Raw genomic sequence first — 23,301 nt, forward strand, 5'->3', positions numbered from 1 at the left:
GTCCAGTAGCACCCACTGTGCTCTCAATCCTTGATTTTTCCATAATGATACAGGAAACAAACTGTTCTGCCAGACTGGATGTTTTCAATTTATTTTATCAAGATAACTTTGACAGAAACAAGGGTGCTGTGCATGTGCAATAAGTAAAATTATCAGAAGATTGTCCTCAAAGGTCAGAGGAGCTCCATGGAAGGAAACCTAACTGATGGGGCACAGAGAATACTGACCTTGAATTTCATACCAGGGCAGCTCTGTCTCTGGGAACCGAACTCCCATAGCCAATAATTCTTTCCTTTTGTATCCAAGCATGCAATAAATTATTGATACAGAATTTTAATTATTTGTTTGTGGGAGTCAAGTAGCACTGACTTACATTCCCCATCTTATCTTACGCCTGAAAATCTCTTTCCTGGATGATGGAAGGAAGCTACATCCCCACTTTTCCTACTCTCACACTTTTTCTCAGACATTAAGCTATTAAATCCCTCAAACTCACACCACCACAGCATGTCATTCTATAATTTTCATTGTTAGACCAGCTGTGCTGAAGCCAAGACAAATTAATTGCTCACCTTTTTGCTACACATTGTTTTTAGCTTTATGTTCAGTTTCTTGCCTCCTCCTTCTTGCTGAATTTGCATAATGCTTTCTTTACAGGGAAATATTAATTCCTTGTTATAAGTAATGCACAAAAAGAAAATCACCTGTAGATAGACACTACCCATTCATCATCTCTGCATCTTTAATATGGTTCTACATCAGTTCCAAAGTGTGATCTTTTTTTTTTTTTTGCACCTTTGTACTTGATTTGAGATTTGCAGGATAAGTTGCAAAGGTGAGGACAAGGAAACCTCAGAGAAAGCTCCTAACTACAATACCCTGTGCAGAAAGTTTCACTCATGCTGCTGGAAGAATGGTGCAATGTCTGGTAGCAATCCCAGTTGTCCCTTCCCTTGTACGCACAGATGTGTGGACGCAGGGCTCATAAGAAGAGGAGAGGATTTCCCTTCATAGAGAAAGCTGTGGCTACCTCTGGGTTGGAGGAAGGCTTAGCAGATTAAGTATCTGTCCTCCTTCCAACATATCTCCACACCCTAAAAAAGAGTGCATTTAAGCTCTTTCTACTATTTCACACTACAACAGAGGCATACCAATACAAAGATTGCTTCAGTCAGGAAAAGAGAAAGGAAAAGACAAAATCCTAGTACAGTGTATTAACAGTTGATAAGTAACACTGACAATTTAAACTGAAGTGGTTATATGACTATTTCCTTAATTGGACACAGCAAATTCACACTGTTTTGGTAACTATATAACTAATACTGCAACCCTCATTCACAATGACCTTCCAACAAAACATTGTCTGTAGAGTTGTAATATATTTAATCCAGCAATGAAGCAGTGGCACAGTATTGGGACTGTAGCAAACTGCACAGCTGTCATGACACCTCACTGGATCTGGGATGAGTGGAAAGCAGTTATCTATTAGAACTCAATTCCAACTTTATATTTTTATAAGTTTTAACCTATTAATTATTTAGCTTGCTAATTAGTTTGTCACAATTTCTGATAAAAAAAATGGCAAAAGAATGTAATATGGGAGCATATTACAATATAATTTATTATCTAATAAAAGAGAATATGAATAACCTCAAATAAGAGAATTGATACCAGGTGTTTAAAGTCAATTATTTTTTCCTTTGAGTTTTATTCTATTTTTTTCTTTAATAAACTCTTTTTAGAGGAGAAATCAGGATTCCAGTTTCATGATTCCTCCCTGCCCTGTTCCTTTTTTTTTTTTTTCTTTCCAGAAAACATGTTTCCATACTTATCGTTTCTTTCCTTCCACATGGAGGTGAAGGAGGTCATAACTCCCTCTGTGGGAGAGAGAATCAGCCAAAAGAAAGGATTGCAGGCTGCTAATCTGATGGTGCTAGGCTGAACTTGTCACTGTCCTCTGTCTTTACTCCATCTCTGGAGCAACCACCAAGTGGCTCTGTCACAATTCTCCCTTTTGGAGGGGAAAGCAAATACTTGCGACATTTTGATTACCCACCAGTTGTGGCCAGAAGGTGGTCAACAGCATTATTCACAAGCAAACGTGCAGTTGTTCTGAGGCCCCTTTTTACAGAGCTGTGGACCTGAAAATGCAGTCCCCACCACACAGTGAAACTAGATCAGAGATCACCATGACAGATGGGAAAATGACCTGGACTTACCCAAGTGCTCAACCTGATCTATCTTTAGTCTACATACAGTGCTGTGGTCAACTATAAATAGCAACTCAAAATAAACTGCTGTAACTAATGCATTCTCTCTTCAGTTCCCTTTAAATGATTAGTTTAGCAAAATCTAAGAATATTTTATTATTTTAATCCGGTTCTATTTTATTTAAAAGAGAATTAAAGTGTATGGCAAATGTAGGGAAAACAGAATGAAATAAATCTAATTCCAATATTTTTGCAAATTCAATAGTCCTCAGCATAACAGTGTACAGTGTTTAATGAAAGTAACCTCTGATATGTGTTTTTGACATTTCACATCACAACTGTGTAGGATATTGTGGTACATTATAATAAGCCTAAAATAACTATGAAACTTTATCTTGGTTGAGGTTTACTTACTTGTTTGGTTTTACTTGTATTAAAAGTATGAATAAGAATAATTTTAATTTGGGAAATAAGCTTTTGCATTCCCCAGCAAAATCTGTGAATTTGGGAGGAAGAGGACGGGTACACAGTAGCCAAATCTGTTTGATATACAAGACAGCCTTAATAAGGCATCACACACACTCATACACATCTGTACAAGTGAGTGAAAGTGGTAGCAGTAGAAAGAGACTTTGAAATTCTGAGTTTGCCTCTTGATCTATGAACCTGCGTGGGTAACATATCTACTGGCACCTTTCTAGAACTTAAAAAGGAACTTAAAAAAAAAAGGTAATTTTAAAATCCAACTTTACTATGGAAAGGAATTCAACAAGATTTCCACTAGTCTAAACTGTATATAGGGAAAACAGACCTCCTTCTATGGTGTAGAGCATATATATGCTTGGCAGTTATGTTATTAAAGTTGCTTCAAATGTGTTTATTTTGCTTTAAAATGAATGTAGATTTAATACTTACTGTGTTTTTCTGAGATACCATATCCTGGAGAAAAAAGAAAAAAAAAAAAGAATAAAAACAATTAGTCATTTTTATTGTAAATTATTATGTCCAATAAAAATAACTGGTATACACATATATACACACACACAAATGTGTTCTTCACAGCATAATCCACATTTTCTGCCAAAGCAAATTCCAAGTAAAGAGACAAAACAACGTCAAAAGAAGTCTCAGTAGTTCAGGTTAGGAAAGAACTAATGATTCAGAAAAGAAACACGTTTAAAGCAGCGTTCAGAAGATGAAGAAAACTAGTACTTGCCACTAACTGGAGTTTCTCAGGCTGGGCACTCCACGTGCCCAGTCACAGACTGAACATTTGTGAAACAAAAGCATTCAAAGACGGAGATTTTTTTCTCTAAGAGAGTATCCTTAAGATACCTAGGCCCCTTTCCTACCTACATGGGAACAGCCCAACACACCCCTACGCCTTAGTTCTTCTCGTCTTGAAATCTAAAGAGAGCTATTGAAACCATGAGGCAGATGATAATTTAATGGACACGTAAACCAGATCTCAAAGATCTCCAGTTACTGGTAACTTTCTTCTCCTTTTGCGATGGTGTGCATGTCCAATGAATACTACTTGGTGAAATAAACAGATCTCCAGATAAGTCACTCTACAAAAATATAGACTTGTTCCTAAGCAAGGTTTTTGATGTCATTTAATTGTATGTGCTCTGACAACCTAAGATAATTCTGCTTGAGTAACTTCATACCCAACAGCCTGAAATCCACTTGCACAGAAATGTCGGTGCCTATGTATACCATCAAACCAAATGTCAGGGACCATCTAAGAGGTTTCATTCTGCAAATGTAATCCTCTTGAAATCCAGACTATATATCTTTAATGTGTTTGGAACCAGCCTGTTTTGGAAAAGACATTGGTGAAACTGAAGAGACAACTCTTGGGAGAATTTCAGGAATAGTTCTATGAAATAAGCTATATAGTCAGGCTGTCTGAACCTCACAGCTCTTCCCAGTAGGAGTAATAGCAGGAATACTGCCTTTATAATAATTAGGCTAGCCACTCTTAAGAGGCATATACAGCAACCTAGATCTAAGTAAAGTAATAAATTCCTGAAGGCAAGAGAAAAAAAAAATGACCAAATTAGTCAGCAATAAAGAACCAGCAGACAGTCAACAATACATACTAGGGTTCCTATACCTAAACGGAATTACTGATTAATTCAAACTCTTCAGGCCAATAAAATACGTCGGAATAAAAACGATGGAAAGTTCAGACATCTGAAATATGACATGTCTAAAAATAAACATGTCCACCTAGCTAAACAAGCATCCCCAGAAAAGCTTTATTTACTGCTGATAAATTATTTTCTCACTGGGGTAGAGATGAATGCTTCTGAGAATTATCCAGCACCTAAACCATGAAACACGTCACAAGATCATGAAATATTCTTCACTGAAAGATCCCAAGAACAATCCCTGCCTACCTTCTGAAGTATTCCTAAGATGAAAGGTGCAGTAGTGTATTTGAATGGTATCCAACTGTGAGCTGGTTCTCAATTGCAGAAGAGGTATCAAGGACATCACAGTAGGACTGAACTATATGGCAGTGTCCTGCTTCAACTGCTCTAGTGGTCAATCCAGATGATCTCTTCAACTTATTTACAGCAACTTAAATCAAGACTTGTGACCCACAGGCACATCTTACTATGTCAGCCAAGGAGGTTACACAACCAACCATAAAATAAGGAAAAGGTTAAGTGGGACCTCAGTAGCACTAATAGAGCTTCTAGCAGAAGAGAGATGAAGGCAGATAATAGTTTTTCTAGCTCTATGCAATCCAGTCATGCTCCAGTGTTCCCAGGTCCCCAGAGTTGTCCTTGGGCTTTACACACTTAGGAGAAAAGCCCCAGAACTGATACGGCAAGGACTTGCAAGTTCTGGCAGTGAACAATCTGAATAGCTGGCTAATGGACAGATGTGACTGGAGGTCATTCATCACTCCAGCTATGGAGCACATGCTTGCATATGCTTCTGCACAAACTGCAGAAATCAAAGCCATCCACAGAGGTCCTCACTAGGCAGAGACATATCAATGATGACAAAGATGACTAGCCTGTGCTTTCCAAACTTTGGCACATGCTGGGGAGAACCAAACTGATTAGAACATCTGAGAGACAGCTTAAAAAAAAAAGATAAAACGTTCATGAAAAATAAAAACAAAAGACCTCTTTGTAGTCAGGTATATTACCACTGCAAGATGAAAAGTTGTATGCCTGCCCACTCCAGTTAGACAGAGGAATGGAAGGCATGCAAGTGTGCCTTAGCACTTATCTCTTTTATTTCTTTGAGCACGGGGTGAGAGAGGCTTCATCTCCAAGTTCTTGAGAATCCAGGTCACACAGAAAGGGAATGTACATGTGGACCACCACTTGCAGAAAGGCAGTATGGGGTACTAGACACTGCAGAGTAAAATCAATGACATTGAGAGCAGAAGAAAAAAAGGAAAAAAAACTGTGACAGAACACAGCTTTTGGGGAAAGAAACAAGAAGACTCATACAACATTAACATTAAACTTAATATTCTTATGGCATCAGGAGAGGTTGGAGAATTCCAAAGAGAATTTTGGAGACCCAGTGGAATGAAAAACATAGGGGAATAAATAAGAAAAAAAACAACAACAAAAAAAAAACACAAAGCACGAAAAACACTGCACTTACAGAAGGTAGCAAGAAAATGATATTAAAAGAATCAGTAGGTAATAACACAAAGAAGAGTCGTCTAAATGTCGTCCAAAACCAAAGAAAATCTAGGTTGTGAAAGACAGAAAAATCCATGACACAGGACTTCCAGTCAGAGCAGCAATTACAGGACTTAAGTGTATAGCATGTATTATCCTACTATAAAAGTGAATGGAGAGGCCTATAAAAAGATTTGATGAGGATCTGTTTATCTTCATCACAGAGCAATAAAAAGATTCCTGTAGTCCTAGCTACTCAGAACCTAGGAAATACTAACCTTATCTATGAGGAGAGAGTCGATAGTAGGAGTAGGTTGCAATACATTCCTTGTTCAAGTGTCATTATTATACAGTGCATAACTTTTTTTTTTTTTTTTTTTAACATGTACTCTAATTAAAAGAAGATGAAGTGGAAGGACAAATCAGACCTCACTTCCAAATCTAACCGTGTGAAGCAAATTCAGTACAACACTAAGGATCTATACTAATAAACAAGCTTTTATACTGTTCTAATCACTGTTGGTTTTCGCTTGTGGATAGTAGCTATTATTCTTAACATGATTCTGTTACATAGCCACCAGGAAATCACACTCAGTCAAAGTTTCAGAAAAAACAAACAAACACAAATGTTTGCAGGATAGGGTAGTTAAAGGTGTTTCTGAAATGAAGCAGATTTTGAAGTGAGAAGCTTACTTTGAGAGACTGAGCAGTGTCAGCATCTGTGTCATGGTAGAGTATAACATTATTTGCCATGTCAAAACTTTCACGCACACCAAGGTGGTAGAACAGTGATGGTTGCTTGGAAATATCACTCATATCCACAACAGCAACATCTGAAATGAGAGAAGGAGGAGAAAAAGTGCTAATAGTCTTAAAATCCATTTTATTCTTACAAAGAAGTTAAAATAAATCTTGAAACTACACAGAAATTTCAACAGCCAAAATCAATACGCTCAAATAAGGATCATTTTCTCATGGCACAAGTAAATTTTACAACTCATTTAAGATACCATGTCCAGGAAACGATCACAGTTTTACAGTAACTATGAGGTACAGTATATGAATTCACAGTTTGAGGTCACTGCATCAGGGATACTGCAGGTGAAGGAGGTGGTCTATGTTTGCCCTGAGCTAGGCCTGACACCCAGAACACCCAGTAAGCTGGAGGGCTTTGAACCTTCAGGAGGAACCTCTGAGGAGAATAGTGAAGCTGAAAATTTGGGAAAAATGCAAGACAGAGTTTATCTTAAGATGCTGATGTTTGGAGTACAGGAAATTCCTAACCTGTGGAAAAAGAAAAAGCTTGTGAAAGTTGACTCTTAAAAGCTACACGCATTATGGAGTTCAAGCCAGGGTAGGGGGAGGCTGGAATGAAGGGATTCAACACAGGCAGCCTGAGCAAGACTTGCACATCTCTTGGGTAGCACAGTAGTCACAAATGGAAGTGAAAAGTTATGTCAATGGAAGACAACTTATGCAGAGAGCTAAGGAAAAATACCCCATGTTATGCAGAAGAGATGAGACACAGGCTATGGATCTGGAACTCACCAATTGGTTCAGATACAAGCCTACAGGCCAGTACAGAGAAGAGGTAACTGGAAAAGAGGACATTTACCTTGAGTTTCCCCCTTGATCCTTGTATTTCTATGCTAGCTAAGAAAGCTGTGGTTTAAAGCTTTCCAAAGGTCTGTATCTCTATGACTGTCTGCTTTTACTGCTGCGGGACAGATGGATGAACTTAAATCCAAAGTATTCATTAGACTAGAGCCTTGGCATTCAAACCACAGGGCAGCCTGAGGTTCAAAACAGATTCCAGAGACTCAGTGCAGCTGGGCAGTAAATCCTGCATCTCTGAAGTTGCTAACAGACAGCTCCTGTATCTGCGGGGAACGACAGCGAAGGGTGAGCCACCAATAAACAAGAAATCCAAAAGCAGGACTGATGAGTGAGATTCAAACAGCAGCCAGTTGACCTGGGCTTCACCGAGGCTACCCATCACGAGAATCAATGCCCCACACTCAGTATGCGAGCTCTTGATGAAGCCTGCAATGAATGCACGTTCCTGTAGAATTCCACCTGGGTGTTTTATCTGCAGTCCACAGAAAGTGATGTGCCTCAAAACCAAAACATTGCCAGTCAAGAGCTAGGAAAAAAAATAAATAAATAAATCACGGCTACGTGAGAAAGTTCCCTTACCCCTGGTGAATCTCAGATTCTGCACCACCTACTGATTCCCCTTTCTAGTGCCTTTCTACAGCATGAATATAATTCTTAGTATACTGCATACCGTAGGGTGAAACTAACTGTGAGGGCATGAAAGAGTAAACCCTAGCTCCATACCTACATCCAAATCTAGATTATCCCCACCCTCAACATTATAAAACCATTTAATCATTTTGGAAAATGTAAGTGATCTATAAAAAAAAAAAAAAAAAAAAAAAAAAACACATTAAGATGAAGGAACAAGCAGACCCAGAATCAAACTACATCTAAAAAAAAAAAAAAGTCTAAGATATTGTACTAGTTTTAATGCCTATATAAACTGTTTTTGTGGAACTAGAGTGCTGTGAAATCAAAACCGCCTTCCTGGTGAGAGAATTTAGACAATGTGCTTGTGTAGCACACAGATATTGCATTTTACAATACAATGTGAGCAATGATCCGTAACAGAGTTTATTGCAACAAGGCTGTACGCAGTTCATTGCTGCACAAATAGTAGTCTACAACTGAAATTTGTCTTCTATTGACTGCTGCTAGGTAACAACGCAAGCAGCACTGAACCACATTAAATGGACATAAGAACAGAAGCATCTGCCTTAAAAAGGGGGAATTATTCACCACTTACATATCCATTCACACAGATCAAAGGTGATGAATAAGAATGATTTTTTCCTTGTTTATTCACATCTCGTGAACACAACTATGAATAAGGTAAAATAAAATAAAACAAACTGAAGACCAGCAGAGGAGATGAAGACGGTATCACAAAAATACACGTTCAAGTGGAAAAAAAAACTCCGGTAAGATAGTTGAATGGATCCAGTCTGACCATGGGAATCCAGGGACGAGACAGAAGCCAACGCCAGCAGAGTGAAGCAGAGCACCAGAAGATCTGGAGGCTGAGACCCTGCATTCCCAGGGAGGCCTCCACGGCCTTCTCCAGCAGGAGCATCAGGAAGCAAGACTGCTTGTAACTACTTAAACAGCTTCATCGGGTGCCAGTGAAACATCACTGGAGTCTGGTGAGCCCAGCAAGTGAATGCAAATTTGGGTGGAGAACAAAATGACCGACGACCAATTCTTACTAAAGAATGATAGAATCATTTAGGTCAGAAAAGACCTCTAGGATCATCTAGTCCAACTTTTAACCTAGCACTGCCAAGTCCATCCTTAAACCACTTTGCTAAGCTCTACATCTACATGTGTTTTGAAGACCCCCAGGGACGGTGACTCCACCACTTCCCTGGGCAGCCTGTTCCATTCCAGGAAGAATTTTTTCCTAATATGCAACCTAAATCTCCCCTGGCACAACTTGAGGCTATTTCCCCTTGTTTTATCACTTCATGCTTAGGAGAAGAGACCGATCTCCCACCTCACTATAGCCTCCTTTAAGGTAGCTGTAGAGAGCAATAAGGTCTTCCTGGAGCCTCCTCTTCCCCAGGCTAAACAACCCCAGTTCCCTCAGCTGCTCCTCACGGGACTTGTGCTCCAGGCCTTTCACCAGCTTTGTAGCCCTGCTCTGGACACTCTCCAGGGCCCCAGTGTCCTTCTTGTACCAAGAGGCCCAAAGCTGAACACAGTATTTCAGGTGCGGCCTCACCAGAGCCGAGTACAGGGCGAAAATCATGTTTTCCCTAGTCCTGCTGGCCACACTGGTTCTGACAGAAGCCAGGATGCTGTTGGCCTTCTTAGCCACCTGAGCACACTGCTGGCTCACGTTCAGCCAACTATTAACCAATACCCTCAGGATCCTTTCCACCGGGCAGCTCTCCAGCCACTCTTCCCCCAGCCCGTAGCATTGCATGGGGTTGTTACGCCCCACATGCAGGACCCAGCACTGAACCCTGTTGAACCCCCCAATGTACTGAGGTGCTGCTAGTATGGTATTCAGCACCACTGATCACTGGGTCGAAACACACTCCCCAGGACAGCTGCTTTCAGGGCTACATCTCTCTTCCTCGTGTAGGCAGTTTGTGAATCACTCAATGAACAATGCCAATAATGTGTTAGAGCAAATACTGCTCTTCCAGTTGTCGTGCATTTTGCATATGGTTGATGCTAGAATTTTTCATCTACAGTTCTTGAAACATGGGGCCCTGTGCTACAACCACATAGTGTGGTTGCAAAGAGATGATTTCCTTATTTACAGAGTTCAGGAAATACATAAAAGAAAACTACAACAGTGATAGCTGCTTAGCAAAGCTTGATTTATGAACAGAAACATAAGTCAATCACACTTCGTCCTCAACTCCCATCCTCCATGTCAGGAGAGCCTGCCCAAAACAAAACAAAACAAAACAAAACAAAAACAACAAAACATACTTCCAGGCTTCTCCTTCCAAATATAGGTTTGACCTCCTTCATTTCCTTCATTACAAACAAGTGTGAAGCAAGAGCTAATGCCAAATTTGAACAAATCTTTCAACAAATGATGAACTTTATGCAATAATTATGCAATAATAGAAGGGCAGAGAGTAGGGGAAGGTACAACGCTTCTGTAAAGGTAGACTTCTAAGACAACTACAACAATCTTTACAACCTATCCATCACAAGGCGTGGAAGGGGTTAGGATATGTTTAATGTTACACAGAACCAATTTTGGATGACCCCAATTTTGGAACAAATCATTTAAACCCTTTGCTTCATTTCTGCAGCAGAAATTCACATTTTCAAGAGCATCCACATGAAAACATGTCCTTCCTCATTTCTTCTTCAGCATAAGAGATCTTTTCAGCTTCTGTCCTTTCAGTTCTCTTGTTGCATGTAAAACTATTTTCACTCTGAAAACAGTTTTCTTGTTAAGAACCTAAAAACTGGTCTTGCTTTATTAAGAAGCTGATTGCAGTTTATTTGTCTAAGGCTTTGCCTCTATTGTAAAGCAAATACATTAATGTGTATTTTATAGTGCATTAAAGCAATTCATCAGGATTACTAGTACAATCTTGATTAGGTCTCTGCACTGCTGCAGCAGACGGCACATAAATTATTTCTTACATTACATTTCATATATTTCAACACTAGCGTGTCTTAAGAGACCAGACTGGAACCAGAAATAACTATGACAACTGAAATGAAGATTAGAGATCATTACGTGTGGTAAACCAGTAGACTGTGGAACTAATAAATTACCCAACAGGCAAAACATTATCATAGAGAATTAAATCCTCTGGTTTCAACTTCTGTCTGGATGGCACCTGAAGGCATTATATAATTTAATGATCTAAGCAGCTCACAAATCTTCACATGACCGTTGTAGGATTTATGGCATTGCTAGCAACAACAAAAATAACATTGACACCAAGTTTCTGGATTTGTCAGTGAAAACCAGTAAACAAGAGAAAGTGCAGAAGTGGCCTGAAGTGTGCTGAAAGTCTGATGGAATCTAGAAGGCCGAACAAGAACAAGTCAGAAAAAGTCTGGAGGAAAATAATACAGAACTCTGCCCCTTATTATTCACTAGCATCCTGGGAACAGCTAGGGACCTTCAGATTGCTATTGATTATTGGTGATTTGGATCTCTGTCCTTCATAGTTAGTGAATAAACAAATGTGTTACCCATGAAACACACTGGAAGAAACTGTCCATATTATTCTTCTGAAGAACAATGCTCCAAGAGAAAACAATCACCCTAACCGTCCTCAAAAGTGTAACTTAAGGATACACAAAGTGTTTTTTCTGTATGTCTGCACGTTCCTTTAAAGGAAAAAATACCAAAGTTTTAAAAGAGAAATAATTTTGGAAATGCTTAAAAGTGTATTTGAAAACTAGAAACCCTTTTGCAGCTTCTACTTAAGCTGGACCAAAAGACACAGCAACCGTGGAACCTCTCGCCCTTAAAGCACTCACAAACATGAATTGCAATATTCATTGCAAACTGAAATTTAAATGAATTGCGATAGCTTAGCAATAGTTTACGATGCGCCTCAAGAAGGCAAGTTGTTCTTATAAACTGCAATCGAGTTTTGCACAAGAATTCGGTTGAGGCTGGGCTCTGCCTACATGTTTCAGCCCACTTCCTACTTCAGAAAAGGAAACACAGCATCATACCGGGGGTATTTCACCATAGAGGAAATTTAAGAATGAAATTAAATATGATTCCTTGGATGTTCACTTAGGAAAAAAGATTTTTTATTTCTATTCACATTATTGATCTCTGAAGAAAAAAACGGTGAGATTTACGGTGATTTTTAATGATACCAATCGAAAATTTGAGAAAGGAGACAACTTTAAGATTGGCCAAATATTTTTACATAGTTATTTAAGGACAATTATCTCAGGATAGAGACAAGAAGACAGAGAAAATTACATGCTGATTCTGGTGTATTATCCATCTACACCCACCCTGACTATGAAATAAAGCAAACTCTCAACTTAAATATATCTCATTTTTGCCAGCTCCAGTGGATTTGTTGAGTACTGCAGGACTTTTGAAAACCCATGCAAAGGGCAAAAATTCTGAAATGTACTCTTCTGTTTTTCATCTGTTTGCTTAGGAAGGCAAAAGGATTGTCATAAAGTGACAATTTCAGGCACATGTAGCTTTATCAAAGCCAAGGCAACTCATCTAATCTGCCTTCTCACAAGGAAACTGCCATTTATCTTTTACTCAGGTGTGGCTTCAGCCTTATCTTTGTCTGCCACAGGTTTTACATAGCAAAGTGACCTAATGGCAAGAAAGGTGCACCATGCACCAAAACCTATGAATTGTGCTCACCTCATCTACCAAAATAGAAGGTTAAAAAAAAAAAAAAAAAGACTGAAATAGGGTCCTTCCAAAAAAAATCAACACTATCAGAATAGCAAACATAAAAGTCAGACCTTTCTTTTTCATTTCTTCCTTCCTTCCTCTTTGTCAAAAGTTGCTCTGGAAAGCAATTTCACATCTGCTCACTGAATCTAAATTCTGCTCTGTGAACCTGAATACCACGAATGCTGAAGAAATCATTTTAACTATCTATTAGCTGAGCAGAAAAGGCATCCTCAGCTAAGGAAAGGCAACTGTCGTAACTTCCCAGAGAGGACCAAGCAAATCCAGAGCCCTGCTGTTGCTAAGAAACTGCAAACCTTCACTTTCCAGATGAGCCTTTCCCTCCATGACAGTGTTGCGAACTGCTCTGCTGCATTTGGAACGAGCACTGAGGCTGGCCGTGTCTCACCTCCAGAGCCAAACCTGGCAACAGCTTGGTTAAGCAAAGTGTGAGGAAAACAGAGTCTATGGACATGTGCTAGAGCATCCAGCACAGCTTTCACGTGGCCCAGCAAGGCATCTCCTCCTTCCGATGCTGCTAAAGTGTCTGCAGCTCTTGAACTCAAGCCTCTCAACTCCCAAGACAAAAAACAGAAATGTGGCAGTTTTAATATTACCAGAATGGATAGAAGTTACCAAAATCCTACCTTGGATTGCACTCTGAAAGAGAAGAGAAAGGAGAAGATCAGGAAGCCAGTACACTTGTTTTGCATGTACATATCACAAAGGTGACTTATACAAGTATGCTTCCCTTCAAACTGATGGGAGAACCCCTGGAGGCTTAAAAGGACGCAGGAATGAGCTCCTTCTGGATAGCCATGCATGCAGGTAGTCAAATCTGAAGTCCAAAGAAGCAGCCAGCAGAATAGGCCAGCTCAGAAGAAACAGCAGCACATGTAGCTGGAGGAAAACCAGTGATGAAAGCAACCCGTATGGCACATACACAGAGCTTGAAAGCATGTTAACATAAGCGAGGAATAGAAGAATTATATTTATTACAAATATTTACTTTAGTAACAACCAGAAACTTTTTGTTCTTGGCTTCAGTTCTTACCTGTAACCTTTTGCCCTCTGAATTTCAAATACCAGCCTCGGCACCAACAATTCCCATCCAGCAAATTTGCCCCTGGGGATACAGCACAAACCAGCTGGCTGCCCAAAACAGCAGCATGGGTAAGACCAAGGGACCAGTGCTCACCTCGAGCTTCCACAGCCCTGCACGAGTACCCATTGCATCCAGTCAGCTCCCAAAGAGGGTCACATTCAGACCCAAACACACTGCAGCCACTAATCATGTCAGCACCAGGGTGTTACTTTACAGCTGCACTCTGATAATGCATCTTTCATCTGCCCTCGGGTACAGAGAACACGCATTAAAAATAGAACTAGAACATATTTGTCATGCTCCAGTAGTGCTTTCTGCAAATCGGGAGAAACTAGCATTTAAAACTATCAGTTTTACTACACTATGATTAAGTATTCAGGCTGTATTTATAATTGACACGCATTCTTTATTATTAAAATAATCTGTTCCAAAAATTAAATCGCCCGAGAAACTACTCTTCAGTTACAAGCAGCAGAACAAATTACAGTAGGTAAGCAATATTGCCAGGTCTAGGGATTCATTGGAACCCCAGTTCTCATTTATTTTTTTATGTTTTGGGCTTTTTTTATTCATTAGATACATCACCTGAAGCTTTCAATTCTTTCCCTTCAGTTGCATATTAAGGATTTTCTTTGCTGTTAAATGGGTTCTTCCAAAAATCCTTGGAAAGCAAAAGCTTTACAAAATATTCTTAGATTTTTTTAAATAATTAAATTCAAAGTAAAAGTATAAATTTCAAAGAAGGGAAGGCACGGCTCTAAAATTAGAATGCAGTTCTACTAATCCAGAAAAGAAAAAATTCTGTCCAGAGCACGTCTGTGCTTATATTTAACTCAGCTCCTAAGAGAGTCCCTCGGGCTCTGCCAGAGCAGAATACACCTGTGCACCTTCGAGAAGCAGTGTGTGAAGAAAAGTAATGTAGCCGACATAATACAGGGCACATCCAAACTCAGAACGCACCTTTAGTGTTTCTGCGCAAGTGTGAAGTAGAAAATATTGCATTATTGGAAGAAGAACACCAGAAAATCATCTGTCACTCAGAAGAGGTCAGACTGTGGATATCTTCCTTTCAGTTAACTGTTTAGGTAAAGAAGGAAACAAAGAACTAATCCTCAGAGAACTTTTCTTGCAATACTGAATTGCAGAAGTTAGGAAATGTGTAATTCACTGCAGAGCATGCCCAAGCTTCGAAATTGCTTAATGTTCTCCGTGACAAAGCTTTGTTTTCGGTCTCTTAACTTTGCTAGTCTTTGCTTGAGGTTGTGTGGGTTTGTTGTTCGTTGTGGGTTTTTTTTTGTTTGTTTGTTTCTGTTATGAAAGATTTAATTAAAACCAACACGGCCATTTCTGAGACTGTGTTGGGGAGCTTATTCTTTCGGTCAATGTTCAACATCCTCTTGTGCCAAATTAAGAAGCCAGAATACTTCCGTGCACCAAAATCTGTCAGAAGAGCCAGGCTGTCTAGAATTAGTCTTGCTAGCCTCAAGAAATGTTGCTCATTACGAAGCTAAGACTCATCAGTGATTTGGGTAGTCACAAAGAAGGTGTTTGGCCTCAGATGAGCCAGTCTGCATTCCCCTCATCATCAGTGCAGAGAGGGAAAGAGCACTTTCAGAGCATCACTCACCTGATCATTCAGAAATCTTCTTCAGGACAAGAAGAACTGCAGCCCAGAAGTGCCTGTTTCTCTCCTTTAGCTACGGTTAGATGACTGCAGACACTCCCAGTGAATGTGTCTGGGGCAATGAAGCCACTCTACAGATCCTAGCAGTTCTTCTCTGAAGAGTCAGATTGAACCATTAAAGCATTTCAGTCCCTACTTACGTCACCTCAGCATGTGATTCCCCGCAGATGTTCCCGCCAGCTGACCAACAAATTGGTGGCCACTGGAGAACTACGGCTCTTCCTCACCAGCACCATACCTGCAGGCACTCTGCCCTCAGGGAACAAAAAGGAAGGGTTGGCACAATTCAGACCCACAGTTAGGATTTCCAAAGGAGACTCTGAACACCTGACTCTTAAGTTTTCTGTAAATCAGGTGCTGCTGGCCTATGGATGAAGTTTTTACTCATTAAATTCCCAATACAATTACCTTTCAAGCCAAATGCAAGTGTTGCATTTCCCTGTAAGCCGATGACATTCATACTAGAAAGAGACTTTACTTTTTATTTCATACCACAGCTTGTGATATCCTGAAAACAACACAGCCTCAAGTCCGAGGGAGCCAACTCAGTGGTGAGAGAGATCACAGTAAAACATAATAATAATAATAATAAATAAAAAGGCTGCACACACTGTCACTGGAAACCTACCCAGTACGCACCTCTTTGCACACTCACCCTTCCCTGAGGAAGGGCTGTAGAAGTTTGCCCACTCCAGGCCCACATGCGAAGTCACAGAGCTTTAGTCAGCAACCACAATTAAAATCAGATGGGTCCCGCCAAGGTCTGCATGCCACATGGTTTCCAAAAGTTGTGACATGCGCAAGAGGTCACTATTTATACCATTTCCTTGTGAAATTACAGCCTTCAGGCTCCTGGGTTAAAAACTGAGAGGGAGATCTGATCACTTGGCTCTTAGTCATCTGGGAGGTTTCATGGCTCAGGAAGATGAATGCTCGTGCCTGCCTGTAACTCCTACCTCTTTCCCATGACCCATGCTCTCTGCTTCCCTCCCTTTCCACCCCATCCTCCCCATGGAGTTTGGACACTTCTGATCTTATCCCTCAGCCTATATTTAATTTGATAACTTCTGCTTAACTTAGTGCAGGCACAGCAGCAGATAGAGGTCTGTCACTGCACCTGATCAGTCCCTCCTGGGAGTGGTATCAGCTACCAGCCTCCTACGAGCCTCCTGGAGAAGTGCTTTAAGAAACCGTTAGACTTTACAAGAACTGAAAGAAATAAAAGTTTAAAAACTTACTTTCATGAAGATCCTTTTTTGTGTATAATATAAAAACAAACAAACAAACAAAAACCTTGCATCTGCAGCTAAACAATCAGATACTGTAAGTAGTTGTGATTCTGTAGTAGAATAGAGTCTGGGCTGAGACGAACACCTCTTGAAGAACAGTCATCCACACTGTTGTACAATCATACTTATGGAGTGCCAAAACAAAGTACTTTAATTTACAGTGACTGTTTTTTCAACCATGGAACCATGCATCCAACTGAAGTTAAAAAAAAAAAAAAGGCAATAATAAAAAAGGTAAATTAAAATAGTTCACTATTGCAAGTTGATATCCCCCATTCCTAATATTTTACCTAAGCCTACCATCTACCACCTAATTGTTCCTGGGCATGAGTTACAACTCAGAAAGTGTGATTTAGCAGCTAACTTCCACCTGCCAAGCAGCTAAGTATCTACAAAGCAATCAGTATGCCTGAATCCCTCCTCAAAATAGACAGCTATTTACACTTCCCACGTGCTCATTCAACCCTGACACCCAAATGTATCCAAATGAACACTGACGAAGCAGCACTCAAACATTGTCATGGCATATTTAAATAACCTGCATTTGTTTCCCTTTTTGTTATTCAGACGTTAGGCAACCAAAGTTTCCAGAAGTCACTCATTTCTCACTTTTCCCCCAAGTTATTATCAGTGATTGAAAAAGGGCTCTAAACCTACACACCCAGGATGCTACAAAAAACACTCACCCATCACAGACTGCCTGAGAATGAGATACCTGCTCAGTAATTCTCCCTGCTTTTATGCTCCTACTATATTAAAAGCTTTGACATTGATGCTAGGCAGCCATAAAGAGTAGGCAGCTCACACCAGCCATACTTTTAACTACGCCAGCTCACTGAGGATAACATCCTCTCCTAAACTTCACTGCAAGTTAAAGAGCCTGGATATTCTGCACAACCTGTCATTTCATTGCCCTAGTTAACAGAGGGAAACGGTGGAGTAAATTAAAAACAGGCTCTTCACACTTGCCTGCTGCACTCGCTGTGTGCCAAGCGTCACATGAGGATATTCCCACTGCAATGTTTACTAGAGCTGAGCTCGCCAGCAGAGAGAGCGTACGGAAAAAACACCCAACCCTGAACCTCACTTGAACCTTGCCTGCAGTTCGGCGGTGGAGGGGATAAGAAAGGTGAAATTTATTTAACTTCTCTTGCACCTCTGCACTTCCTATGCTGGGTCGCAATAGGCACTAAAAGGGATTAAAGTATCATTAAAAAAAAAAAAAAGAATATGAACTTCAATGAGAAAGGCTGTCCCTTCCTCCCTTCCTCCCCAACTCAGGCAAATCGATTTCTAGGCCAAGGAGGTTTTGATAAGCTCCAAACCTTTCAACATCCAAACTAAACCACTTAAGAGTCACCCATCATTGAATGTTGGATACCTTGGCTGGGGAGCCGAAAAAACCTGCCAAATCTGCACATCTCCAGCAGGTCACACACTGGTCAACAGTATACATCAAAAACATTGGAAAAAATACAATTATGCTGAGCTTTAACTTCTGCCCAAAGTAATCAAAATACAAAGCATGACAATGGAAAGAAGGAAAAAGAATTTGGTACACTAAAGTTCACGGGTCTGGGTAAAGCTATTGAAAATCTTTTTTTTCCTTTTTTTTTTTTTTTTTTTTTTTAAAGAATTAAAGCTTTATCACATATAGATAAGTGAGACTTCCCTACTCTTGATCCTTTTTTCTTTTCAAATAATCTTTAAAAAACAAACATCAAGAAACAGCTCCATCACTACCAATGTGTGAGGTATCCAGCCTCATAACTAGATGGCAGATTTCCTCTTATTGGGATAGACTCTCAGCCTTTCATTTAGGACCCATGTAAAGTACAATAAATTACGCACAAATAAATTGTTAATTAAAAGCAGGCAGCATTATTAAAGTGGCAAGGCAAATAAAGTTTAGAGAAAACCACAGATTCTTGGTTGGCCAAGAGACTTCCACTCACGTACAGATGCAGAGCTCTTGACTCAGTACTCTGCATGCTGGGCAGATGTGGACTCAATCCATTTTTAACTTGCCTGTAAACACTACAGGCATTACGAGCCAGCCTAAAGGCTGTGGGTGATACTGCAAAAATCCTGATGTACCACTGAATATTGTCACTTCAAAAACATGCAACATCCATTAAAAAGTGAGCAAACTATTTCCAGGCACTGGGTAGTGATCCATACAATCCGGAATTTCAGTAGAAGCTCTCATTTCCAAAGCAAGTTGCAAACATTATCTACTTTACCTATCCCTATGAATACAGTACATATCATTACTTCCAGCTTCCAGATGAGGAACATTAAGCACAAACCCAGCTTGTTCACTATCACAGCACATCCATTCTACATTTCCCTATTTTAGCTTAGAATATAAGTAAAAGTAAGTACAAATTATAACCCAAAGCTAAACACCATGGGATCGCTATAGAATTAGAGGAATATTAGTGCTTCCAAGTTGTGATTCAGCAGACAAACTGAATCACATGAAACTGATTTAACAGCAAGTCCCCAAACATGGTCTCTGTCATTTATTAGAGTGTAGAATGGCTCACCTCAAAATATATGTACATATAAAGTTGTCAGGAGATGCAGTCCACCATGGATGCTGACAAGATCTCAGCTTAAAAGAGGGAAAAAAATACACCAACAAATATTTAATAAATCCCAAGACACATTGACTTTTTCACTGAAAACTCAATTCTACAAGTATTGTTAACTGCCTCTTGAGGGTAATTATAGTTGCAGTGTTCTATGTATTACACAGCTGAATCCACATTGCTGTTCCAATCAACAGGATATGGTTCCAAACAGACTTCAGGAAATCTCTGGCACAACTTGCTGAAGCATACTTTTCTTCGTATTCTGGGGAAAGAATGTAGTTTCTAAAGATTTGGGGTTGGTAAGCAAAGAAGAATAAAAACAGAATAAAAAATAATAATAATTAAAAAGCTGCACCCCAGCTTCACGCATCTTCATCCTGGAACTGCTTCTCTGCTTTGTCCCAGTGATCACAGTGTAGTGTAGTACAGATAGATGACTGATCAGAACTAAGCAGTACAAAAAAAAACAGAAAAACTAATGCTTGTTGTATTAGTCACTCTGAAAATCAGTTTACAACTTTCACAGCACAGTTCCTATTTGATCTTTCAGACCATCAGGACCATCTTTGTACTGTGTTCTGTTCTGTAGTTGGACAATGAGATACCCAGGCTATCAAAGGATGTCAAATCACAGAATCATTACGGTTGGGAAACACCTCTGAGATCATCTGGTCCAACCATACTGTGACCACCAGTATCACCCACTAAGCTACGTCCCTGAAATGCTGCTGAGAGTGGGCATTTGCTGTTTTCTCCTTTGGAATCAGAGTTAAGCTGAGGTTTACTAGTTGGAATTAAGTACGAACTGTGCAAGATGAGATTAAACCAGCATATTTCTCAAAAAATACTTGCAAAGTGTTCAGGAAAGTATGATAACATGGCCAGTTTCATGCATAGCAACATATACTCCAGGAGGAGGATGAGATTTATACTACACATTGCAGCACTTGTGACTCTTCAAAGCTTTATCAACTTTGATGAGGCACTTGTCAAAGTCAGGGTTGAGCAACTACCATAGTCAGATCAGAGGCCCCGTGGATTTACTAAACAGCCAGGATAGAACGGCACCTGCCAGCTATTTCAAGGACCATAAGGTGGAAAATCCAAATTTGGTCATATTGAAGGAAAAGGATCAAGTGTACATAGCAATCAGTACCTTGTGAATCTGTCATGGTGGGAAGTATGCCACAAAGTTTTGATTGAACAAACTAAATTCTGGATAACCATCTTTAAAATGGTCTAAAATAGCAAAAGTTAATGAAAGTAACTTGGTATTCTTCTCCAAAGTTGTACTGTATCTTCACAGCGGTGATCATAATCACAAAACAAGGAATCCAAATAGGCATTAAAGGGAAAAATAAAAATAGAGACAATCAAGCATTCCTACATGTATGTGCAGTCTTCACTGCAAGCCACATAGTCAAATCAGCTTGTTTTTTAAAAAATGGTATCAAGACTTACCTAGTTTTGAACTGTAGTTATTAAAATAAGCAAAAAGTTTAAGCAACTCCAACATCTAATTACAATGGAAACAAAAAATCCAACTTGACCATTTTCAAACTCTTTTCAGACTGGGTTGGGTACTTCCTCCACAACCAGACTCCATAATTTGCCAGTTAGCTTAAGGACCACGCACAGCATTAGCAGGCAGAGGCACAATGTCTGCCTTTGAGCTGGGTGATCACATCCTTTTCTCACGCTGACAGTATAAAGACTGGAGAACATCCAGGACACAGAAAATACCTGAAACAACCCAGCTTTCTACAAAAGGCAGAGACGATGCTGACAAAAGCAGAGAGTTGTTCTATTTCACAGCAGGGCTTCTGTGTGTGCAGCGCTAAGTAAAGAAGCCTAGTACAAAGCAGCAACTCCACTGCAAACATTTCTTTGCAGGAGCTTTTCTCCTGCGAACTTTTATTTCCAGCTAAGATTAAAGCAGCAGAGATGACTGGTCTGTTGCCGTTTGAAAACAGCGCACACAGAATATAGCACTGTAACTGTTTCCATTCACAAATTCCTAGTCCTGTTTCAGCTTGTCACTCTCAGAACAAAGGCAAGACAAACAAGAAACCTATCCCCCCAGCACACACATGTATTAGAATTTAAAGGGGAAAAAAAAAAAAAAAAAAAGGTTTTACAACTCTGTTTTCAGTGCTCTTGGAGGCAAAAGAGTTTCCACAACTCATACATAGCACTAGTAGGAGGTTGAAGAGTTTTAGGGAAAGCTCATTATCATATTGATTTACAGCTTATTTATTTATTTTAAACAGAACTAATGCATTTGATTTTACTCCTGAAGAGCTTCAGACACTAAGTGACCAGTATCTCTCAAGTTGTCAAGAGGCCAAAGACCACCCATCATTGAGCTATGGCTCTGTGCATGCAGGCAAGTTCTCCTAAATGGAAGAAGAGAGAGACACAAGCAGCAGAGAGTTTAGGCATTTCCTCTTTCAACTTAATGCAAAAATGAAACAAGAAAGATAATACCCAGGGAAACGGGTTTAAAAAGCACCACAAGATTATTCTATTTACAGTTACCCTTTTGTTTCCTTCTTTAAACAGATATTTAAGAATGTTTCACGAGAATGTAAGCCTAACAGCAGCGTATACTATACTAGACACAACCGTGTGCCCAGATGTTCAGCTATAGCAAACCAAAGGATTTCCCTTAATGCCGGATTCAGCTACAGCACCCCAGCTGAGCAGAAGGCTGGGGATGTACTCTTTTAGCAGCACCACTACTGTTTTGGATTTGTGCCTGGCAGCACAGACGGCTTCATTCAATGGAAGGTCACGCTTACCAAGGCTGGGGCCGTGCCCTTTGGCCATACGAAAGTATTATGAAGGATAAAAAAAGCAAGCACATTTTATCAAGGCAGACTGATCCAATGCTTTTTAGTGTCAGAATTCACGTTGCAGCTTTGGGCCCCCATCCTCACAGACCACAGAGGTGCAGCTTTTGCTCCTGAACTGCCTCTATAGCAGCCCCAAGCTCCCAAGAAAAGGTAAAGGTAGCTGCAGCTCCCAAAAGAAAGGCAAGAGGCTAGGTGGAATCATATTGTGGGACACGTGTGGCCCACCAGCAGCTGCCAGCTGAACCACGCTGACCTCAGCAGGGGCTGCAGCTCTGCTGTTTACAGCAAGCCCGTGCCTGGGAGCAGGATAAAACAACAGCTGCCCTCCCTCTTGGCTCAGTCTCAAGCACCCACGCTGCCGTTCAAAGGTAGCCTGAAGTTAAAGCATCTCCCGTCCACACCGAAAAAAACAGAGCCTACCTACCATGTTCACAGATTCCACCTGCAAGCAGTAAACCACCCCGAGGTCCTCCTAAAGGAAGACCCCTGCCTGTCTCCACGGCCTCATTCCAGCCACATAACATCATTGCAGCGTGAAAGGAGGCAGCAGCTACACCAAACAAGCCCTGCAGGGGCTGCTCCTCCGCATGTGCCAAAGCAGCAGCATGCCCCTGGGGTCAACTGGACGCAGGCTGCAGCCAGCACAGACAGCCACCCAGCCTGAACTTGCGGCCATCACTGAGAGAGAGTGCAGAGGAAGCCAAAAAGTCTGGAGTTCTCATCCCAGTCCTGCACCAACTCCTTACACGCCAGAAAAGCTTTACCTCAATCCTTCTACATCTGCAAAACAGGAACATTAGTTACTTTTTAACTACGGAACACATCAATATTTGTTTAATATCCACATGTAATTTGGTGATAAAACAAAAGTGAGGTATAATTACACTAAAAAAAGCAAAACGTGACAGCAGAATGCCACACGAGCTAACTGCATT

General features: G+C 40.3%; 1 protein-coding gene across 3 annotated transcripts in view; it reads right to left on the reverse strand.

The window, feature by feature from the left end:
* The window catches only part of MAP3K15 (mitogen-activated protein kinase kinase kinase 15), an 82,737-nt gene that overhangs the window by 52,105 nt on the left and 7,331 nt on the right, over positions 1 to 23,301 (reverse strand). For all 3 annotated transcript variants that reach the window (XM_084506224.1, XM_084506223.1, XM_084506225.1), the window contains exons 2-3: positions 6,563 to 6,702; positions 3,126 to 3,149 (exon numbers count right to left, since the gene is read on the reverse strand). In XM_084506224.1, coding sequence (XP_084362350.1) covers positions 3,126 to 3,149; positions 6,563 to 6,702 — 164 coding nt within the window. The remainder of the gene's footprint in view (positions 1 to 3,125; positions 3,150 to 6,562; positions 6,703 to 23,301) is intronic.

This window comes from Aythya ferina, assembly GCF_964211825.1.
Source record: "Aythya ferina genome assembly, chromosome: 1".
Taxonomy (NCBI): Eukaryota; Metazoa; Chordata; class Aves; order Anseriformes; family Anatidae; genus Aythya; species Aythya ferina.